The sequence below is a fragment of the Panthera pardus genome, unplaced genomic scaffold (genome assembly GCF_024362965.1).
Source record: "Panthera pardus isolate Hobbes unplaced genomic scaffold, ASM2436296v1 HiC_scaffold_6, whole genome shotgun sequence".
Classification (NCBI taxonomy): Eukaryota; Metazoa; Chordata; class Mammalia; order Carnivora; family Felidae; genus Panthera; species Panthera pardus.
Genome location: NW_026526991.1, coordinates 116,240,594 through 116,264,281, shown reverse-complemented (window position 1 = coordinate 116,264,281; position 23,688 = coordinate 116,240,594). Strand labels below are relative to the sequence as shown.

Genomic DNA, 23,688 nt, shown 5'->3' with positions numbered 1-23,688 from the left:
TGGAACTGGAAGGTATTATGCTTCGTGAAATAAGTCACAGAAAAACAGATATCATATGTTTTTGCTCATATTCGTGGAACTTGAGAAACTTAACGGAAGACCATGGGGGAAGGGAAAGGGAAAAATAGTTACAGAGAAGGAGAGGGGCAAACCACAGGAGACTCTTGAATGCAGAGAACAAATAGAGGGTTGTTGGGGGGGGGGGGCGGTGGGTGAGAAGGGAAAGTGGGTGGTGGGCATTGAGGAAGGCACTTGTTGGGATGAGCCCTGGGTGTTGTCTATAAGTGATGAACCACAGGAATCTACCCCCAAAACCAAGAGCACACTGTACACGCTGTATGTTAGCAAATTTGACAATAAATTCTATTTAAAAAAAGAAATGAAAGTGAGGGGATGGAGAAAAATTTATCATGTTAAAAGAAAAAGTAGCGATAATTTTGTCAGACAGAAGAGTCCTTAAAACAAAGACTGTGGGGCACCTGGGTGCCTCAGTCATTTGAGCGACCGACTAGGTCTTGGCTCAGGTCATGGTCTTATGGCTGGTGGGTTTGAGCCCCATGTTGGGCTCCAGGCTGACAGCATGGAGCCTGCTTGAAATTTTCTCTCCCCCTTTCTATGTCCCTCCCCAACCCTGTCTCTCTCAAAATAAGTAAACTTAACAAAAAACAAAGACTGTAGCAAGAGCCAAAGAATGCTACTATATCATAATAAAGGGTACAATCCAATAGGAAGATCTAACAATTGTAAATATTTATGCACCCACCATGAGAGCACTCAAGTACATAAAACAATAACAAACATAAAGGAACTAATTGATAATAATACAGTAATACGGTACTTTAACACCCCATTTACACCAATAGATCTTAACAAAAAATCATGAAAAAATACATCTTAACAGAAAATCACCAAAGAAACAGTGGCTTTGAATGACAGAGTGGACTAGTTCGGACTTAAGAGATTTTTTTCAGAACGTTCCATCCTAAAACAGAATACACATTGTTTTCAAGTGTATATGGAATATTCCCAAGAATGGATCACAAACACAAAACAGGCCTTAATTATTATAAAAAATACATGCAGGTTAAATAACATGCGACTACACTGAATGGGTTAACCAGGAAATACAAGAAGAAATTTTAAAAAATATGTGTATGCAAATGGAAATGAAAAAACAATGGTCTAAAACCTTTGAGATGCTGCAAAAGTGGTTCTAAGAGGGAAGTACATAGCAATATAAGCCTACTTCAAGAAGCAAGACCCAAACAACCTAACCTTATACCTAAAGGAGCTAGAAAAAGAACAACAAATGAAGCCTGAAGCCAGCAGAAGAAAGGAAGTAACAATGATCAGAGCAGAGGGCCCTTGGGTGGCTTAACCGGTTAAGTGTCTGACTCTCGATTTTTGGCTCAGGTCATGATCTCACAGTTGTGAGATCGAGCCCCTCGTTAGGCTCTGTGCTGGCAGCATGGAACCTGGCTGGGATTCTCTTTCTCTCTTTCTTTCTCTCTCTCTCTCTCTCTCTCTCTCACTCTCTGCCCCTCCCCCACTCAATTAAAATTAAAAAAAAGATTAAAGCAGAAATAAATGATAGTCAAACAAAAAAACAGATAAAACTGGCACAGATCAGTGAAACCTGGAGCTGGTTCTTTGTAAGATTTAGTAAAACTGGTAAGGCTTTAGCCAGAGTTATCAACAAGAAAATAGAAAAGACTAAAATAAAACCACAAATGTGAGAGTAGAAATAAGAACCAACACCACAGAAATACAAACATTTATGAGAGAATATTGTGAAAAACTGTATGCAAACAAATTGGACAACTTAGAAGAAATGAATTCCTTATAAACATATAACTTACCAAAGTGAAACAAGAAGAAATAGAAAATTTGAAAAAAATCAATAATCAGCAAAGAAACTGAATCAGGAATCAAAAAACTCTCAACAAACACAAGTCTAGGACCAGATGGCTTCAGATGTAAATTCTAACATGTAAAGAAGAGCTAATACAAAAAAAAAAAAAAAAAATTAATACCTGTCCTTTTTTTTTTTTTTTAATTTTTTTTTAACATTTATTTATTTTTGAGACAGAGAGACACAGAGCATGAACGGGGGAGGGTCAGAGAGAGAGGGAGAAACAGAATCTGACACAGGCTCCAGGCTCTGAGCAGTCAGCACAGAGCCCGACACGGGACTCGAACCCACAGACAGTGAGATCGTGACCTGAGCTGAAGTCAGATGCTTAACCGACTGAGCCACCCAGGCGCCCCAATACCTGTGCTTTTCAAATTGTTCCAGAAAAACATGAAGGGAAACTTCCAAATTCATTCTATGATGCCAGCATTACTCTGATACCAAAACCAGATAAAGACACCACCAAGAGAATTACAGGCCAGCATGTCTGATGAACATGCAAAAATCTTCAACAAAATAAGCAAACTGAATCCAACAATACATTAAAAAATCATTCACCAGGGGCAGCCGGGTGGCTTAGTCAGTTAAGCATCCAACTTCAGCTCAGGTTACGATCTCATGGTTCGTCGGTTCAAGCCCAGTGTCAGGCTCTGTTGACAGCTCGGACCCTGGAACCTATTTCAGATTCTGTGTTTCCCTCTCTCTCTGTCCCTCCCCCACTTGCGCTCTTTCTCAAAAATAAACATTAAAAAAAAAATCATTCACTGTAACAAATGGGATTTATCCCTGGTTTGCAGGGGTGGTTCAATATTTGCAAATCAATGAATGTGATACCTCATATTTTTAAAAAAGCATAAAATCATATTGCAATAGATGCAGAAAAACAATTTGACAAACTATAACATCCATTCGTGATACAAACCTCAACAAAGTAGGCTTGGAGGAACTATACCTCAACATAATAAAGGCCATATATGAAAAATGAACAGCTAATATCCTAACTGGGGAAAAACTTCTTAGATCTTGCTTCTAGTTATCTGCTTCTTCTCATTAGCACTGTTGGTTGTTAATAAATTAATCTCAACATTTATTACATCCTACTTTAATGGAGACCAATTTCTCCTATGTGTCTTATCTCTTTTTTTTCATCCACTTTTCAATGTATCATTTTTGTTTTTTCTTAACAAACTCCCCAAAGTTTAGATTTCTTTTGTTCACAAGTCTGTTAGGAAAAGTGTGGCCAGGACAGCTAGTCTCTGCCCCGCTCAGCTTCAGGTGGGGCAACTGAAAGGTTTGGGGCTGGATCCATTTGAAGATTTGTTCACTAACGTCTGGTTGTTGATGCTGGCTGTTGCCTGGGACTTCAGTTCAGGAGGCAGCAGAAACACTTAAACTGACACACCTAGACCCTCTTTGTGGCCTAGACTTCCTCACTAGATGGGGAGCTAGATTCCAAGTAAGCAACCTGAGATACAGAGCAAGGCAGAAGCTGTATCGCCTTTTGTCACCTAGGTTTGGAATACATACAGCATCATATTCACATATTCTGTTCATTAGGAGCAAATCACTAAGGTTGTTCCATGGTCTTTTTTTTTTGTTTTTTTTTTATGGAATTAATATTTAAAACCTATGGACACATTTAAAAAGCAGTATAATTTACCCACTGGCCACAAATGTTTGTATTCCTCCCACCTGAAAAATACACTCACTACCCCCTACCCCCCCAGTACCTCCTGCAAGTCTCAGTTATCATGGCATCAGGTTCAGGGCTTGAGTTCAAGATGTTACCATCTTGGGGCACCTGGGTGACTCAGTCGGTTAAGCGTCCGACTTCGGCTCAGGTCATGATCTCACGGTCGCGAGTTCGAGCCCCGCGTCGGGCTCTGTGCTGACAGCTCAGAGCCTGGAGCCTGTTTCAGATTCTGTGTCTCCCTCTCTCTCTGCCCCTCCCCTGTTCATACTCTGTCTCTCTCTGTCTCAAAAATAAATAAACGTTAAAAAAAAATTTAAAAAAAGAAAAAAAGATGTTACCATCTTAATCAGGTGCAGTGGGGATAAGGTGCCTGGGTTATGGTATCTATAGCCCCTTGAGTGCAAGTGCTCTCAATATGAGGACTTGAGAACTAAAGAGGCAGTTATTTACCACTCACAAATGCAACATTCTAGTCAACTGCTGAAGACTCTCCCGTTCAGAAAAAGATGGGAAGCATCCTAGTCCATAAGAGTTTTGAAATATAGCCTGATGCATGCTGTCAGTTCTTAAGTTAGGACTTAGTCCTAACCACGGGAATACTTTCTCCATGTGTCTTCCCTTTCTTTACTCTTTGAGCTCTTGGTTCCTTCCTTTTCATAAGGAATGACCTGTATTTGCAGCTGTTTTTTCATCCTGCTTCCTCCCTGTGGGACTTCTAAGACCCAAAGGCCTCTTTTCATTTTGCACGATTTGGTTTCTTTTAGTCCAAGCTAGCAAATAGTATGTTTGCTACTGTAATTCTCTTACCTTTTTTGGTTTTCTGTAAATATTACTGGATTTCATGCCGTGTTTTAACAAAGCCAACCTCGCAAGTCCTTTTGAGATAAGCTTTTCCCTTCAGGTTTCCTGTGAAGCTCTTATATGACAATGCCTTTAAAATTCGTCTACTCTTGGGGCTCCTGGCTGGCTCGGTTGGTAGAGCATGTGACACTTGATCTCTGGGACCTGAGTTTAAGCCCCATGTCGGGTGTGGAACCTATTTAAAAAAAAAAAAAAATCTTATACTCTTAAGATCCTTAAAGAAATTTGAGGCACACCTTAAAATCTTTCTGTTTTCCTGGTAGCACCCTGGATTTTCTCTTAACCCAAAAGCCATTTCTTCATTTTGGCAGTATTTGACAGTTCAACATGTAGAGAGGCTGTAAATGAGAAACAGATAAGTCCTGTTGAACCCAGTAAGTCCTGGTTCCTTTCTTTTTTTTTTTTAATTTTTTTTAACATTTATTTATTTTTGAGACAGAGACAGAGCATGAACGGGGGAGGGTCAGAGAGAGGGAGACACAGAATCTGAAACAGGCTCCAGGCTCCGAGCCGTCAGCACAGAGCCCAACGCGGGGCTTGAACTCACTGACCGTGAGATCATGACCTGAGCCCGAAGTCGGCCACCCAACCGACTGAGCCACCCAGGCGCCCCATCCTGGTTCCTTGCAATTGCACAGCCTTTCTTTAGTTTTTCTTTCCTATCCATTTTACTTTCAGATATTTTGTAGCATGACTTCCCTTTCCTCCAGTGTCATTTTCTTCACTTGATTAGAAACCCTTGCTGTCAGCCTCTTCACAGGCCATCAGGTTTCCACTAAGAGTCTCGTGGAGGCCCTTTTTGGGTCTCATTCTTACGCTTTTCTACATCTTTTCAGGTTCCACCTACCTCCTGGTTCAAAGGAAGTTTAGTTTTAGGTTTTTTTAAATAGCAGCACACCATTTTTAGTATCAGTATCTGTGGTAGTAACTTACTGCTTCATAATAAGCCACCTCAAAGCCTAGTAGTTCAAAACAGCATTTATCTTGTTCACCAATCTTTAGTTTAGGCAAAGCAGAGTAGGGCAACTCATTTCTTCTTCATTTGGCATCAGCTGGGATAACTGGAAGCTGGAGACTAGAATCATCTACAGGCTTGTTCATGCATGTGTTTGGCTGTTGAGGCTGGCCTTTGCCTAGGACGTTGGCTAGTCTCAGCTGGATTATCTACATGAAGACTCAGTAGGTAGCCTGGGATTCCTCACAACGTGGTGGCTGGGTTCTAAGGGTGAGCTTCCCTAGAGAAAGAAAGTCAGATGGAAGCTATATCACATTTTCTAACCTGGCCTTAAAAATCACAGCAGTTCTGCATATTCTGTTCACTAGAAACCAGTTACTGAAGCCATATATTTAAGGGGAGGAATTTTCACAGGAGAAGTATCAACGAATTTATAAAACCACTACATCCACTCACTTTGTCTTACCAATCATATATAATGGAAGGAAGTCCTTCCCAACTCAGCATCACTGAAACTCCAGCCAGTTTTGTTGTTGTTGTTATTTAGTATGATCTCTATTTTGTAGAAAGTAACAAAGGATTACAAGATAACAGGATTGAATTAAAATTTTTTTTGCCTCAAAAAATATGTGGATCATCCAATTAAATTTTTATACTGGGAGATATAATTTCTTAACCTGGAGAATCATTTCTCCTGGGAATGCAGTTCAAATTAGCATAAAACATTTGCAGTTCAGAAAAAGGCTGTGGCATTAGAATCATTACTTATAGATTCATGAATTAGAGTCTTATTTTCAGAGTCTTGGTATTTTTTGACTCGGGCATACATAAGTCAATATGATATTGCTAAAACTTCTTTAAAAATTATGGAGTGTTAAGATGGGGGGAAGGGCTAAGAGACTTTCTACTAAGAGGGGACTTACTTTATGAAAGATATGAAAGAATCATAGAAAAAGTTTAGAATCAAGTGCAAATGTTGTATAGTAAACACAATGATAGCAAAGATCTATTTCAGTAACACCTGATGGCTTTAACTTTGCTCTCGATTTTCTGAGTTGTTAAGGTTCCACATTCTAAGACAGGGAACATTTTATTGCAAATGAATTTATTTAAAAATTTGAGTGCCTGGCTGGCTCAGTTACTCTTGATCTTGAGGTTGTGAGTTCAAGCCTCACACTGGGTGTAGAGATTACTTAAAATTTGAAAAAAAATTTTTGATAGTAGTTTCGAGTTAGACCCATTTCACTCCACTTCCAAACTATATTATTTTATTCATGCAGGCTGATGACCTTACAACAAAACTGGAAACTACATCTTCAAAATGTCTTCACCTGGATGCAAAAAATCAAGTTCTTCAACAGGAGTTATTGTCAATGAAAGCTTTAGGAAAAAAATGTGAAAAACTAGAGAGCAATAGCAAGAAGTTACAACAAGAAGTCGTAAAATTGAAAAGTTTTATGGAAATGAATATGGTAGAACGCAGTCAAGTGGAACAGTATAAACGGGAGATTGAAGAAAGAGCACGACTGGAGATAGTAGAAAAATTAAAGGAAGTCAATCTGTTTTTACAGGTTAATTTATTGATCTGTAATGTGCTTTAACTCATTGCACTGCAAATTACATTTTGGATAGATGTAGTATATAGGTTTCCTCTACTTGTTTTATGGTAATTTGCAGATTTCTAGAGGCATTTGTTCCTCCCTTTAAAGATTTCAGTTTTCATCATTATTCTCACTAAATTTAGAGGATAAGAAAAAATTATGACTTAAACAACTATTCTCACTATTAAGAGGAAAGAAAAAATTATGATTTAAAAATTGTACTGTACTTGGATTATTCTTAACTTTATTGTTGACTTTTAAAATTTTGTCATTGATTCTATTATTTGAATTATCAGATTGCATGAATACTAATACAAGAATGATTGAACTTTAATTTTATAAGTCATAATTTAATTCAGTTGACATTGATGATAAATATTTTACACTTGAGCTTTTTTTCATTTAAAATTGCTCTCTGAATCATTGACTCAGAACTAAAGGAAACAGGTATAATTATTCAGATTATAGCTATTTTAAAACTATCCTGTTAATTTGCTTTAGGCACAAGCAGCAGCTCAAGAAAACTTAGACCAGTTAAGAGAAAATGCTCATGCTTCAATGAGAAGTCAAATGGAACTTAGAATTAAAGATCTGGAATCTCAGGTCTCTACAATGAAGACTTCTCAAGAAGATTCTACTAAAACAGAGTTGGAAACATACAGGCAACTCTACCTAGAAGAATTAAAAGCTAGAAAGTCCTTGAGAAATAAGCTGAACAGGTAAGTCAAAACAGAATCATAGACAAGAAATTTAGCTTATTAATTTGCCTCTAAAGCATAATTTCTGTGGAGCCAAGATCATGAGATGAGTAGGAAGTGAAAGCGAACTAGATTGTGTAATTTTGGAAAATGATGTTTCTAAGTGAACTTACTTTTGAAATGTTAGTCCAGGACAGTTTGCATCCCTCCTCTTTTTTTTGGTTTTACCGGACCTCTCCCCCCTCCCCCCCTTATGTTTTCCATTGATCGGATCTGCTAGTCTTTAAGTGAATTGTTTAAAGCTTTCCCATTTAGAAGCATATTATTATAAAATTGCTTGTCAGAATTACCCTAAATAGAAATGTCAATGAGTTTCTTTTTGGAAGATGACATCTTTAACCTAAAAGGTCAAGTACTACTACTACTCATCCTGGCAGCTTGGTACATTTATTCTCTTGATTGTGATCTTTGGTATTATTACTAGAGTGGGCCTTGAGACAAACTATCCTCTATGCTTTTTCTACTTTACATAAAGGCATACAGGTGAAATAACAGAAAGACTCACACAGGGCTGAAGGGGAGTAGAATTCCCAAAGTGGCTAAAAAGAGCACCATGGTGGGAGGGAGGTGTGTGGAAGACTGAAGACAGAAAGGGCAGATTCTGCCTCCAGTGCCTTGGTAACTGTTATAAGCTAATTGCCTCTGTAGCTGTTTTAGTTCTTTCTGATCACACCTCTGCCATCTACTATCTCCCCTAGAGCTTGTTGGTCTCACTGATTCCTCGGTGTCAAATGCTCAGTTTCTTTGAGATAGTAAGTGAAATGTACAAGAGTGGTGAAAGCAAACGCTTGAAAATGTCTTTGAGGGATGGTTTATTTTTATATCTGTAAACAGGTTTACTAAATATAAGTATGTATATATACTGGCATCCTGAAGGATCTTGTCAGTATAGCCATTCCAGAAGACAACAAGTATTATTCATTAAGCCATGTACATCACTGGTAGCCACTTCTCTCCCTTCCCTCATTTGAATTGTTAGGGATCCCCCTGGAAACATAAGTATTTCTTTAGAACAATTTTAAAAGTATAGTTTTAGATAGTGGGTGTGCTCTGTCACATGTTCAGTGTTAAAACACTGTTCAGTGGCAAATGCTATTTACTATTATGGAAACTTACAAAGATGTAAGTCATTTAGGAATGATTAAGGGAAAGAGAAAATGTATTTGTGTTTTTTAATCTTCACAGGACTAATGAGAGACTGTCAGAGATCAATACAAAACTTCTGGTAGAGAGACAGCAGCACCAAACTTTACTCAGCACTCTTACTATGAGGTCAGGCCTGGAACCACCTTATTGTGGACATTTTGAAAATAATTTAGTGCTCAATAGAAATCTTACTCCAAGAGGAAACTTAGTGATTCCTACCTCAAACCCACGGCCGTCATATGACTACAGGGAGACTTCCTTGTGGAAGGTTAGTTATATTATCTGTTTTACTTTGGGTTTCAGATATCTGATATAATTGTTGCTTTTAATTTGGTGAAATTCTGAGTTGTTTAACTAACACATACGAAGTAAAAATCATAATTATATGTGCTAAGAAAGAACTGAGGTTAATTTTATAATTTTTTGTTTTTTAGTCCCCAGATCTCTCATTTTCAAGGGATACTTATTTTTATTTTATTTTATTGAGAGAGTGAGTGAGTGCATGCAGGGGAGGGGCAAAAGGAGAGGGAGAAAGAGAATCCCAAGCAGGTTTCATGCTCAGCACAGAGCCCAATGTGGGGCTCAGTCTCAAAAACCATGAGATCATGACCTGAGTCAAAATCAAGATTTGGGCGCTTAAAACAACTGAGCCACCCAGGTGCGCCACGAGAGACACCTAGTATTAACTGTATTCAATAAATATAACTAAACTGACCCATTTTAAATTTCTTGAAAAGCTTTCTTTTAAATTTGATTTTAGAAACTAAATGTTATTGCCTGCTAACCACAGGTACACTTAGATGTTTGGACTTACTTTCAGTTGGCAGTGGTTCATAAACATTTGAAAGTTTTACTATAATCCAGTTTTTGCACCCCTGTACATAAGTGAATGATCGGTCTCCAAACACTTAACGACATAATGAATGTTTACTATTTAAAAGAATCCATGGGGGTGCCTGGGTGGCCCAGTCAGTTCAGCGTCCAACTCTTGATCTCAGGGTCATGAGTTCAAGTCCTGCATTGGGCCCTACGCTGGGCATGGAGGCTACTTAAAAAAAAAAAAAAAAAAAGAATCCATGATAAGTCCTTTTTATGAATTAAATCAACTTGCAACACTAAAAAGGTTAATTTCTCTTTTAACTTACAATTTTGGTATTTTCTTACACGAGAATACATCCTTAATTGCTTTCTTATGACACTCTTTTTTCTTTTTCCTTTGTTTCAATTTTTATAAAATGTCTTGCTGAGCAATTGTAAAGCATTTCCTAAATAGCTAAATCAAGCAAATATTTGAATCAAGCCATTATTTGAATACTAACAGTTAATGAGAAAATCCTTTTAATTAAAAATTCTTTAAAATTTTTCTTTGAATTAAAATTTGCTGATATATAGTTTTTCCGTGTATAATTTTCTCACCCTCTTATTTTTTTGATAAGTGGAAAGGTATAAATAAAATCACACGTGTTCTTACTCATGGACTTCAAAGCTATTTTCACCATTGAAACACAGATTTTACCTAGAAATAAACATAAAGGTCACAGAGGTAAGTATTTAGGAAAAGAGCTTTTGGGGGAAAGATGCAACATTACCTTGGTAGTTCCTTAAGTCATGTCATATAAAAAACGTGGTTTATATTTTACATAGTATTTATTAATGGTGATATAAAATTGTTTGAATAAAGCCTTCCCCCATCGTCTGGTATTGAGTTATTAATTTTATAAGTCTGGTATAGTAATGTTGTCCCATTCATTTTATAAGGCCTGAATATAATGCTATTGTCAAAAAAGTGTTATGGTTCCTCAAAAACTTAAAAATAGATATTCATTAATTCCACTACTGCATATTTACCCAAAGAAAATGAAAACACTAATTTGAAAAGTTGTGTGCATCCCTATGTTTATTGAAACATTGTTTACAATAACCAAAATATGGAAGCAACCTAAGTGTCCATCGATAGATGAATGGATAAAGAAGATGTGTAATATGTATACAATGAAATATCAAAAAGAATGAGATCTTGCCATTTGTGACAACATTGATAGACCTAGAGGGTATTATGCTAGGTGAAATAAATCGGAGAAAGACAAATAAATACCATCTGATTTCACTTACATGTGGAATATAAAAAAAACAAGTCAACAAACAGAATCATAAATACAGAGGACACACTGGTGGTTGCTAGAGGGGAGGTGGGTAGAGAGGTATGGACAAAATAGGTGAAGAGGAGTAAGAGGTACAAATTCCAGTTATAAATAAGTCACAGGAATGAAGAATACAGCATATGGAATATCATCAATAATATTGTATTAATGTTGTATGGTGACAGAGGGTAACTATACGTACAGTAGTGAGCATAGCATAGTGTATACAATTGTCCAATCTGAATTTGTATATTGAAACTAGTGTAACATTTTATGTCAGCTATACTTCAATTAAAAAAAGGTATTAGGGAAAACAGTCTCTGAAAATATTGGGAAACATGTCAGCCAAAAAATTTGTCCTCACACCTAAATTTGTAAAGACATTGGAATCCTTATCACCACAGTGTTGATTATGTTCAGTACACTCTTTTGGAGCCCGTTTGGGGCATTCAGGGAGAGGCTACCTTTTATAAGAAAGATCTAAATAAGAACATTCTAGACAGGAACAGTTGTAATATACAGTTGACCCTTGACCAACATGGTTTCAAACTGTGCAGGTCTACTTTACTTACACATGGATTATTTTTGGATACTGTATAGTACTGTAAGTGTATTTCCTCTTCCTTCTGTTTTTCTCAATGTCATTTATTTGCCCTGGCTTATTCTACTGTACAAAACATGTATGAATCGACTGTTTATGTTACCAGTAAGGCTTCCGGTCAACAGTAGGCTATTAGTAATTAAGTTTTGGGGGGGATGAAAAATTATATACAGGTTTTTGACTGTACCCCACCCCTGTGTTATTCAAGGGTCACCTATAGTTTGAAATATTCGTACACATTTGATAAGTAGATAACCATAACTTTAATAAGTCAAGTGTTTCAAAACTTGGTCCTAAAGTTATAATTGAAAATTGTATATTGTTTTCCTTATCTCTAATTGAGAAAGTTATAAATCAGAAGCTAAGTTTGAAAACTGTTGTAACCCTATATTTTTCCTTTCTTCAAATAGATTTTCTGAAATCTTTGTGTGCATATGAAAAGAAATAAGTGTTTTAGTCATAATACTGATAGCAAAATATTTTAACTCAATTTTTGCCAGCAGAATTTCCACATGACAGTATGACAGTCCCACTTTCCTCATTTTACATGTATTTATTAAGAGTCAGTCCTGAAAAATTAATAGCAAAAAGCATTCCTTCAAATTTTGTTTTTCTAAAAGTAAAAAAATGGAAAGCCCATTTTAAGGAACAATTCATTAAGGTAAAAAACTGCTTAAACTTTCATAAATGGCAGTTTTTCTAATAATTTCCAAGTAATAATTCAGTATACAATATGATTCTTGTTTAAACTTTTTTGTACCAGTAAGATCAAACATCACCTTTCAGAGATGATACACATTCAATAGACCAATGTTAATTGTGCTTTTTATCAGATTCACTTAAATAGCATTATTTAATGTGTAAAATATACACATATTATATATACATATATATATACACACACATATATATATATATATACATATATGTGTGTGTGTGTGTGTGTGTGTGTGTATATATATATATATATATATATATATATATATATATATGTATCTGTTCTCAATTATCTAAAACTAAAATAGGAATTTATTTTATTTATGTGATTGTCCTTCTATTTAAGCAATCCCTAACTTTGGTTTAGTCTCTGCAAGTATTATTTCAAGACCACATGTCATAAGCTATATATAATTCCTACAATGTCTTTTGTTTACACATTCTAAATAATATTTGACTTATTTCAGATGCAGTGGGAGTTGGAAAAAAGTATAACCAAAGCACTAGAAGAAGGTATGTTGCCAATATGTATGAATTTAGATATCATTGATTTCTGAAATAAACTCTAAATAGTGAATGGCATCCCTTTCCATTGTTTGGATGATAGATACTACATTCACATTTTTTTGTACATATCTAATAAAAAATGTAAAAGTATGAGCATAATGAAGAACATACTTCTTCCTCATTTAGTCATCATGTTTCATAGCTCTTTTAAAATCTCCCAAAAGTCTAGTGCACCCAGGTGGCTCAGTTGGTTGGCCGACTGATTTCAGCTCAGGTGGGTTCAGGCCCCACAGTGGGCTCTGTGCTGAAACCTCGGAGCCTGGAGCCTGCTTCAGATTCTGTGTCTCCCTCTCTCTGTGTCCCTGCCCGCTTGTGTTTTGTCTCTCTCTCAAAAATAAATGAACGTTAAAGTTTTTTCAATCTCCTAAGTCTATATGTCTGTTATTATTTCTGGCAATAATCTTCCTTCACTGGTGCCATCCCTATGAAACTGTCAACCTGCACAAGTCTCAGAAAATGTGTGCTTTATCAAATTGTTGTTTCTGCTAGTAATAGAAGACCCAAAAAGCCAAAGTCGTTTTAGTAATGCTTGGTTAAGTAATTATAGGTCCTATAGCTCTCACTTGACAGGTAATGGGTTTAAATCTTCGCTCATTGACTTTGTCATCATTGCTTTTGCCCTTGAGTCAAACTTCAAGTTCCTTAGCATGGAATGAAAACACCCAAATCAGTTTGCTTCTTGCCAGATTATTCAGCCTAGTCTCTCACTATTTGCCCTACTCTCTGCTTTGCTCTAGCACCTTGTCAAACTAAACTACTCATAATTGCACAAGTGTTCTTCCTCACTTCTAGCTCTTTGTACGTGCTTCTTCCCTCTACCTAGCATACTTTTTCCTTGTCCTTCAGGTGTCAGCTTACATATCACCTTCACCAAAGAGCAGACAATATTGACACAAAACTGGGATATCCCTTCTGTATGTTCCAGTAGTGCTATGTTTTATACCTGTCACTTATACCTGTATACTTGGCTCTGTTTGGAAATGCCCGTTTGATTTTTCAGTTTATAGTTGATGATTGTTCAGGGTAGACTGTGTCCTCATCTTGTAATTTCACCTTGTAATGAAAAAACCAGAAACTCTGATATTTATCCACAATAGCAATTAATTCAGTGTGCAACCCTGAGCAAAATATATTTAATAGTAATCTTGGGTTTCATATTGCAGTTGTATGTAGGTATTTTTCATTTTTCTTAACACTTATTCATGAAGGCCCCAACTTTCCTTTCCTTCCCTTCCCTTTCCCCTGCCCCTTCCCCTTCCCCTTCCCCTTGCCCTTCCCCTTTCCCTTCCCTTCCCCTCCCTTCCCCTCCCCTCCCCTCTGCTTTCCTTTCTTTCTAACTTGTAGTTAAAAGTATTTTGTATAAGGAATCTAATTCTTTCTTTTCCTTTTCAGCTGCTACTGAATTTGAATCAGGATCCTGTAGAACTCCTTTAGTATCTACTGATGATTCAATTCTAAATCAAGACCTGGTATGGAAAGCGTCACAAGAATATGTACAGATTTTGAACAAAAATTATATGATTTGAAAAATAAATAGAAAAAATTTACTGGATGCTTACAAAACATTTTCATTGTTTCCCAATTGAACACACTATATGGTAAAATCTTGATTAAAGGAAAATGTTTTGTATCATATGTGTGTGATAAAAATCTGTATAATATTTTAAACTATGTTTCTTGGCATCTCATTAACTTTTAAGCACATTTTGTACGTGGAAACCAGCACTAGAGGGTTTTACATACTTCAGACCGCCCCACTACCAGCTGTTTGAATAGCACCCAAACAACCAAGTTGCCATTAATACTTAAGTAGTGTTAATGGATGGCTTTTGTATTTTCCAATTTTTGTTACTATATGTGGACCTAAAGATTTAGACATTATTTTGATGTATTCCTGCTATGGCTATTGCCAATGTTTGTATGTATTACAATTTTTTATAATGCCATAAAACCTATGTATAATTGTAAACACTGATTCATAGCTCTTTCCACATGGAGAAATAAAATTTGCCTAAGGCTTTTCACCTTTTCTCTTTATTTATTTTTGATTTGCTTTTTGGAAACAAAGAGAAAAGAAAAACTAGAGAAGAAAAAAAAGAACTCCCCCCCCCCACCCCCGCTGCCCCAGAGTCATTATTTGCAAGTAAATTGCTAATGTGATGCCTGATTCCTGTAGTATTTAAATCCTACAAGTCAGTACATTCCACATAACTACCATACAACCTTCACAATCAGAACATTAACTCTAATACACTCAACGCTTGAATAATGGGGTTAAGGGCTCTGACCCCTACGCCCCATAGTCAAAAAGCCATGAACAACTTTTGACCCCCAAAGACTTAACCACTACTACTACCAATAATCTTTTGTATATTATATGTATCATACTATATTGTTACAATAAAGTAAGCTAAAGAAAAAAATACTATGAAGAAAATTAGAAAATATATTTACAGTACTGAATAAAATGTGTGTGTAATCAGTGCACCCATTAAAACTCTTTGGTTCAAGCGTTAAGTATAATTCTATCATTTATTCCTCATAATTCTTTTTAAGTTTGGTCACTTATCTGTAGTATACGTTATACCAAGGAAGGTCCTGTTCAGAGCCATGTATTGAATTCAGTTGTGTGTCTTAGTCTCTTTCAGTCTAGAACAGTTCCTTTGTCTTTCCTTGACTTTCAGGTTTTTAACCTTTTGACGAGTAAATTCCAGTAATGTGGAATGTCTTTCAATGTGGATTTTTCTTAGGTTTCCTTATGATAAAATTCAGATCATACGTTTTTAGCAAGAGTATCACTACAGTCTACTCTTTTCATTGCATCCTATCACATGACCTACAATTTGGATTTGTCCCAATACTGGTGATGTTAATGTTGGCCACCGGAGGTAGGATCTGCCAGGTTTCTCCGCTGGAATGTTAACTTTCCAACTTTACAATTATTTAGTATTTTATGGGGAAGTACTTTGAGACAGGTAGTATCTCCTTTTTCAGACACCCTGTGCCAGGCCACCTCTTCTGCAGATGATGTGCCCCCCTGCAGGTTCTGAAAACCCACACTGGGCTATTTTTCCCCTGTGCAGATGCTTCCCCACCCTGTTCAGTCTGTGTTACTTCATTATTCTATATCATGCACTTTTCAGGGATGCTCTCACTTGAGCTCTAACACTGTGCAGGGTGACTGTCCCACACATAATGCCTTCCCCATTCTGTCTAAGCTCCAACACCTCACTCTGGACACCCACAACTCCATGCCTCTGTTTCTAGGACTGGGAACTAAAATGTTGGGGATGAGAAAGAAGAAAGGAAGGGCTCCACAGGTCTTTTATAATCAACTTGGCAAGCTCTCCAAAGCCAAGTTTCTGATTGGAATTGCATCGAATCTGGCAATAGTGTGTAAGGAAAGACATTTCTTATACTGATTTTCCCAAACAACTAGTATTTTAATTGCCTAAGCTTATTCCCCACAATATATTGTTTCTTACTCGAGTATTTTATCTGCAGATTCCTTTGGATTTGGTTCATGCAGCGACATAGAATCTATAAATAGTGGCATTTTTGTTTCTTTCCAATTCCTAGAGCTTTAATTTTTTTCTTCTTTCCTACTACAAGAATGACGTTGAGTAAATGTGAGGATAGTGAGTGTTTATGTCTTCTTGAAATTGCAACATGTAAAAGTATTTTTCTATAACTATGTAGATAGTGGGGTTTTGAAAAGTGTAGATCTTTTATTAGTCTCTTAGTTTGCTCTTACCGTTTACAACAGATCACCATCAACACAGTGTCTTAAAGCCATACACATTTATCTCACATTTTTATGGGTCAGAAGCTAAGCAATGGCTTAGCTGGGTCCTTTGCTCAGGTTCTCACAAGGCTGTACCCAAGGTGTCCGCTAGACTGCGCTTCCCCATTTGGGTGCTTCAATGGGGAAGAATCTGCTTCCAAGCCCACTGAGTTTGTTTTTAAGAGAATTTCCTTGTGACTGTATGACTGGACTCATTTCCACAGCTCTTTGCTAGTTGGAGGCTTAGGTCCTAGTGGTTGCCCACGGTTCCCAGACGCTTGTCCTAGTCCTTTTGGGCTGCTCTAACAAAATACCATAGGCTTATGAAAAAAAGTTTTATTTTTCACAGTTCTGGAGGCTGGGAAGTCCAAAATGAAGGCACTGGCAGATTCAGTATCCAGCGACGGCCTGCTTCCTGGTTCATGGACGCTGGTCTTCCTGCTTGGCGCAGGGCCAAGGGAGCTCTCACAGCCCTCCTTTATAAGGCCGCTAATCCCATTCATGAGGGCTCCACCTTCATGACTTCATCATTTCCCAAATCCCCCACTTCTAAATACTATCACATTGAACATTAAGATTTAACACATGAATTTGGGCAAGTGGGGACACAAATATTCAGTCTAGAGCAAGGCTGTTCCTTGTTCTTGGCCATGTAGACTTAATACGCCGCTTAGTTTAGGAGGCCAGCAAGGAGAATGTCACTTCAGAGAAGGCTCAGTCCTTGAAGGGTGTTCATGTGATTAGATCAGGTTTGCCTAGCATAATCCCCCTTTTGATGGACTCTGAAGTAACTGAATTATGTCTCCACAATTCCTTTACATTTTCCATATTCTAATAGCTAGAGTGAAGTCACAGATCTTAAGAGAAAAGAATTATAAAGAAAAGGTGACAACACTAAAGGGCAGATATTATGGGGTCACTTAGGGTCTTTCTGCTACAAGTATATTAAGGAAGTTCCCTTATGATACTAGTTTCTAAGTTTTGTCATGAATGAATATTGAACGTTAATAGATGTTTACTTCACATCTATTGAGATAATTTTTTTAAGTGTTTATTTTTGAGAGACCAAGCAAGCCAGCAGGGGAGGGGCAGAGAGAGAGGGAGACAGGCTCGGAAGCAAGCTCTGCGCTGACAGTGGTGAGCCCAATGCGAGCCCCACGGGCTCAAACTCACACACTGTGAGATCATGACCTGAGCCTAAGTTGGATGCTTAACCGACTGAGCTACCCAGGCACCCTGAGATAAATTTTTAAAATATTTGTGAATGGGGGGAGGGGCCAAGATGGCAGAACAGCATGGAAGTTTTCTGTGTGTCTCGCATCCATGAAATACAGCCAGACCAACACTAAACCATCCTGTACACCTAGAAAACTGGAGGATTAACACAACAATCTGCACAACCTGAACCACAGAATCCAGCAGGAATTTACCCCAAAAGAAAGAGCATAAAGAAACGACAGCCAGGGATTTAACCAACACAGATACTAGCAAGATGTCTGAACCAGAATTTGGAATCACGATAATAAGAATATTAGCTGGAGCCGAAAATAGATTAGAATCCCTTTCTGCAGAGATAAAAGAAGTAAACAATAGAATGAAATTAAAAGTGCTATAACTGAGCTGCAATCACGGATGGATGCAGAGGCAGCAAGCATGGACGAGGCAGAACAGAGAATCGGTGACAGAGGACAAACCTGTACTCTGTCTCTCAAAAGCAAATAGATGTAAAAAATTAAGATGCATATTAGACAAAAACAGGAGTTGTTTTGTCTTTTGGATGACACTTTGCTTTAAATTGCTTTTTTTTTCTTCTTTAAGGAATACTGATGTCCTTAGGTGATCTTTAAGTAATGATTAATTACTATTACCAGGTACTATAGGCTCATCAGGTTTTACCCTTTTTCATGTCCAGTATATATATTTTTGATTTTATTTTTAATTGGTAGGAGTAGAAAGATGAAAGGTAACTTTAACTGAATAGACTTTTCCTTTAATGAGGATAAGTTACAGGTGGGTGATAAAGAAGAAAGAGATGTGCCTTAGATTCACACAAGACTAGGTTTATTCATAGCTTTCCTACTTGCTAGGTGTTGTGACCTTGGGAGCATTACGTATCATCACTAAACATGTTTCCTGATATGAAAAGGAGGATAATAATACATCCTTCAAGGGTGGTTTGTGTAAATTATATTTTATATACATAGCATTTAATTTAGTGCCTGCCATATGCTTATCAGCATCGTTAACTATATGCCTATTTTATTAGCATTCACATTAAAATATTATCATTTTAAGCCTGCAGATAGTTTTTATACTTACTTGACCTCTAGATGGCTTTGAAGTGCACTGTATCAGATTAAGGAAGACATAGGGAATTCTTTTTTGAAATCTTTACCTATTCAGATAAGTGACCTCCACATAGTTTCTTGTTTATCAAAGGACTTTAAATTAGCAACTCTATAATACATTACCCAAGTGGGACAAGAAGCTCCCTTTTGTCCCTTCATTTTAGTCTTGGAGATAATTTACAAAGATGAACACTTGAACATGTAAATGGTTGCTTCTGAACAGACAGGCAAGATATTAACCTGATAAAGTATATCGAAATTAGTTGTTTAAATAACTAAATTCCTAAGAGTGAAGTTATCTCTGTTATTTTAGACCAGCCCTCATGCTTGCTGTAAATTATGAATCAACAAATGTAGTCAGGCTTCTTCTTCAGCAAGGTATTGATCCCTTTCCTCAAGATGTATATGCATGGATTGCAGATGAATATGCTTATAGTAAGGGTTTTAGTCTGTAAGTGTTTGTATTAAAATGCTAAAATTACTAAACTGAGGTTTAAAATAATTTAACTGTTAACTTCGTACGTAACAAATGGGATTTCGTAGTTTGGTCAGGCAGTTTTGGAATGGCAGTTGGTTAGTCCACAACATTAGCCAGAAATCAAGCAAAGGACTAGACTAGTTGGAAGTAGAAATGTGTGCAGGATTCTTTATCTCAGGACTTTTGAGACCTTTATCCTTAAGGATCCTAACCTTACCCCTTTCATTTCAAGTATAACCCCTATGCATGGGGTACAAATAATGTTACATCTCTGTGTTTTCTAACTAGTAACTTGGGTCTTGAAATGTTCAGTTGTGTGGAAAACCCTGTACTTTCCTTTGAGAGCTATCTCCTGTACTCTCTCCCTTGAATTTTCCAAGAACCAAAGGAGCACCCTAAGACCAAAGAGACAGTCCTCTTTCACAAGTCGTAGGGAGGGGAAAAAAGAACATCCTGATCATTCTACTGTTCCCTTTGATTCTGTTGCTGCAGCATTGCTGTTGAAACTGGTGCTGCAGTCTGGTCGTGATTGACCTTTGCTCCCAGGATTCCCTTGCTGATCCAGATTTTTCAGTCTTCATGGTGATCCACACTTAGATTTCAAAGTTACAAAGTTTCTTTTGTTCACTGCACATGCAGCACAAACGCTCAGCAGCTATCCCAAAGCACCAGCACCCTGTTCTGGCAGCTGGGCCTCCTGGCTTTAACCATACACCCCTTTCCCTACACACTCAAAAACCTTATGTGGAACCCATATCTTAGCCTAGACTTTCATTATGAGTTACCCTCTGAGGATCTTGTTTCTCTTTTTTTGCCAGAAGATGTTAGTTGGGACCATTCTAAGCTGTCAGAGATGTTCAAACAATGCTGAAGGAAGAGATCGGACTTCCCTTTCTCCTTTGTTAGTAGATCTGTACCCCTGCCTTTTTTTTTTTAAAGATCTGTACCCCTGCCTTTTTTTTTTTTTTTTTTTTGAGTTGGGGCTCAAACTCATGACCCTGAGATCAAGACCCAAGCTGAGATCAAGAGTTGGAAGCTCAACTGATTGAGCCACCCAGGTGCCCCTGGACCCCCGCTTTAAATCCTGTGAAGCAGGTGCCCCTGGACCCCCGCTTTAAATCCTGTGGAGCACCTTTTCTGAGGTCATGGAAGGTGTCATCTTGCCCTTCCCAGAGTCATGAGCATCACCTGGCCTGAGAGGCCATGTTTTGGGTGTAATATCTCATTAAATCCTCTTATCAACCTTGTAAAATAAGGCAGAAAAATACTTGTTTTATAGAGGAAGATTTTGAGCCAAAGAGAAGTGGCTTATCCAAGAACAAATAGCTATTGGTTATAGAGCTAGGACTTCTGAGTCAAAACACTTTCCATAATGGCAAGCTAATTCTAATTATTATTATTATTTTTAATGTTTATCACTTTTGATAGAGGGAGACACAGTGCAAGCTGGGGTGTGGGGTGGGGGTGATGGTTGTAGAGAGAGAGGGAGACCTAGTATCTGAAGCAGGCTCCAGGCTCTGAGCTATCAGCACAGAGCCCAACACGGGACTCAACCTCACAGACCACGAGATCATGACGTGAGCCAAAGTCAGAGGCTTAAGTGACTGAGCCACCTAGGTGCCCCAGAAAGCCATATTATTTTAAAATACATATTAAAAATATGCTATGTGAGAAGTTACCAACTATGACCAAAGCTGTGTCTATACTGAATAGAATGAAGAGGAAAGCTGACAAATAAGATATTCCTTATTTATTTATGTGTCTCCTTCTTCCCCTTCCCCACTCTGCCCCTTTTTTACCATACATGTAGGGGATTTTTAGGAATTTCATATTAAATATGAAATACTGAAGTATGGATTGCAAAAAGTTTGCCTACTATGATGCATTCACCTTCTCTAAGGTTTCCAACACTTTTGGACCTATTCTCCCATTTTCTTTCTCAAGAGTAAGCAGCAAGGTGTAAGAACAGTCATTAGAGCTAGGCGATTATAATCTAGTTGTAGTTAACCCTTAGAGTAGCATGTATGCCGATGGCACTAGCACTCAGTCTACTTAGGTATCAGTTTCCTCTTTGTGAAGAGAAAAGGTTGGACCAAATGACACCATTGTCAGTTGTATTCTAGAAACTCCTATAAGCTCTCTCTGGACAGAGATTGGAAGGGGAAGGACAGAGGTTACATGGTCAGAGCTCTACCATCAGAACAGCTCTGCTTTAGCATTATTTTTGACTTCATATAAAATTTAATTGGAAATACTATGCACACACACTGGCATGCACATACACACACATACACACACAATGCCCTATAAAGTAGCTTGCATCTCTAAGATCCCCTAGTTTGTGATATTTTATTCAACTTTCTTTAGTTTTAGCAGGGACTCTAAGTGCTCATCAAGTAATGTATTTCTGGGTTCTGAGAGACTTATTAAATAAATGCTACCTTAAATCTCTTGAATAAATAAATCAAGAGCTTTAGGATTTACTCATAGGTGTAGTCAATTGTTCAAAATGCTAGTAATCATTCTCAAATCTCTTTTTGAGACCTTTTTCAAATTAACATCTCCTGAATTTGAGGAGAAAAGCTAAATATGAGAAATACACTTGCACAAAGGCTTTTGACATTGGAGAATATTATGCAATGATGCACACACACTCTCTCTCTCTGAAATAATGTCTTTTTTTTTTAAACCCTAAAGTGCTATGGTTCTACTGTGAGCCTCTGAGCTCCTCTATGGCTGTGTTTCAGTACCTCCCTCAGGCTCGCTGTTTGTTTCCGTTACATCACCACGCGCACGTGTCAGTTTCTCCCTCAGGCTCGCGGTTGATTTCAGTTACATTACCACGTACACATGCAGTTTCTCCCTCAGGCTCGCGGTTGGTTTCAGTTACATTACCACCCGCACGTGTCAGTTTCTCCCTCAGCCTCGCTGTTGGTTTCAGTTACATTTCCAGGAGCACCTTTGGGTTTCCTATCTTTACCTGCATCCCAGGTTTGCAGAGTATAATTTGTCAACAACTAGTGAAAATGGGTCCTAAACTCAAATTATATTTACGATACTACTACAGCATTGTGTTCCCTTTACACTGGATTGAAATTTTCACCCTTGGTACAAAACCAATAGGGGATGCAATTCTGAGCACTTTATTGTTAGCCAACACTATTATGCATGTGCTCATTTAAAAACACAATCAGTTTCACTTGAGAATTTCCTTGATACAGTTATAAAAATGATAACTGCATTCAATATCAATACTTAAGATCTTTTTAGTATCTGTGTGGTAAATCTGGAGTACCCAAAACAAAAATAGGGGTACCTGGGTGACTCAGTCGCTTAAGTGTCTGACTCTTGATTTCCACTCTGGTCATGATCTGGTGGTTTGTGGGTTGGAGCCCCGCATTGGGCTCTGTGCTGACAGTGCAGAGCCTGCTGGGATTCTCTCTTTCCCTTCTGTGTCTGCCTCTCCCCTGCTCTCTCTTACACTCTCTCTCTCTACAAATAAATAAAAACAATAAAAACAAAAAGACTTCCACTGTACATCAACATGATAGTTGTCTCCAGGAAAAACAACTTGGCAGCAGCTGGTTGTGCTATAAACTCAACTATTCTTTCTTGTTTTCATGTAACTTGAATTTAATGGAAGGAATGAATAACAAAAATGACTTCAGATTTAAGTATAGGTTTCATTCACTGTCTGAATGTTGGAACATCCCTATGAAAACTTCTGTAAGCTGAAATGGTGTAAAGCAAAGAGCATCCCCTGCCTTCTGAGAGATCACATTATACCACTTCTGTTTTTATGGAAGTCCTACATCACTACCTGTTTTTGCTAACCAAAAGAAATCCAAGGGGGAGGGGGTTCACTTTTACACTGTACTAATGTAAATTTTTCACAAAAACAAAGTCACATAATGCAAACTTTCAGAGAGCAAAGGATACCTCTGGGAAATGTTTGCCCTCAAAATGAATGAAATGAACCTTTCGTATAAAATACGCACGCACGCACACACACACACAAACACAAGTGGCTGTTACAAATTATAAAATTTAAGCTTTCAGTCAAAAATTTGCATCTTGGAAAGCTTATGTCCTCTCCCTTGAGTTTGAAAGCTTCCCAAAACTTTTC

At 37.5% G+C, this 23,688-nt stretch overlaps 1 protein-coding gene across 10 annotated transcripts in view; it reads left to right on the top strand.

The window, feature by feature from the left end:
- ANKRD26 (ankyrin repeat domain containing 26) overlaps positions 1 to 14,976 on the top strand; it is a 113,773-nt gene extending 98,797 nt beyond the window's left edge. For all 10 annotated transcript variants that reach the window (XM_019465279.2, XM_053895823.1, XM_053895821.1 and 7 more), the window contains 5 exons: positions 6,702 to 6,992; positions 7,524 to 7,741; positions 8,966 to 9,194; positions 12,853 to 12,898; positions 14,345 to 14,976. In XM_019465279.2, coding sequence (XP_019320824.2) covers positions 6,702 to 6,992; positions 7,524 to 7,741; positions 8,966 to 9,194; positions 12,853 to 12,898; positions 14,345 to 14,478 — 918 coding nt within the window. In that variant the 3' untranslated portion in view covers positions 14,479 to 14,976. The remainder of the gene's footprint in view (positions 1 to 6,701; positions 6,993 to 7,523; positions 7,742 to 8,965; positions 9,195 to 12,852; positions 12,899 to 14,344) is intronic.
- Positions 14,977 to 23,688: the final 8,712 nt, after the last annotated feature.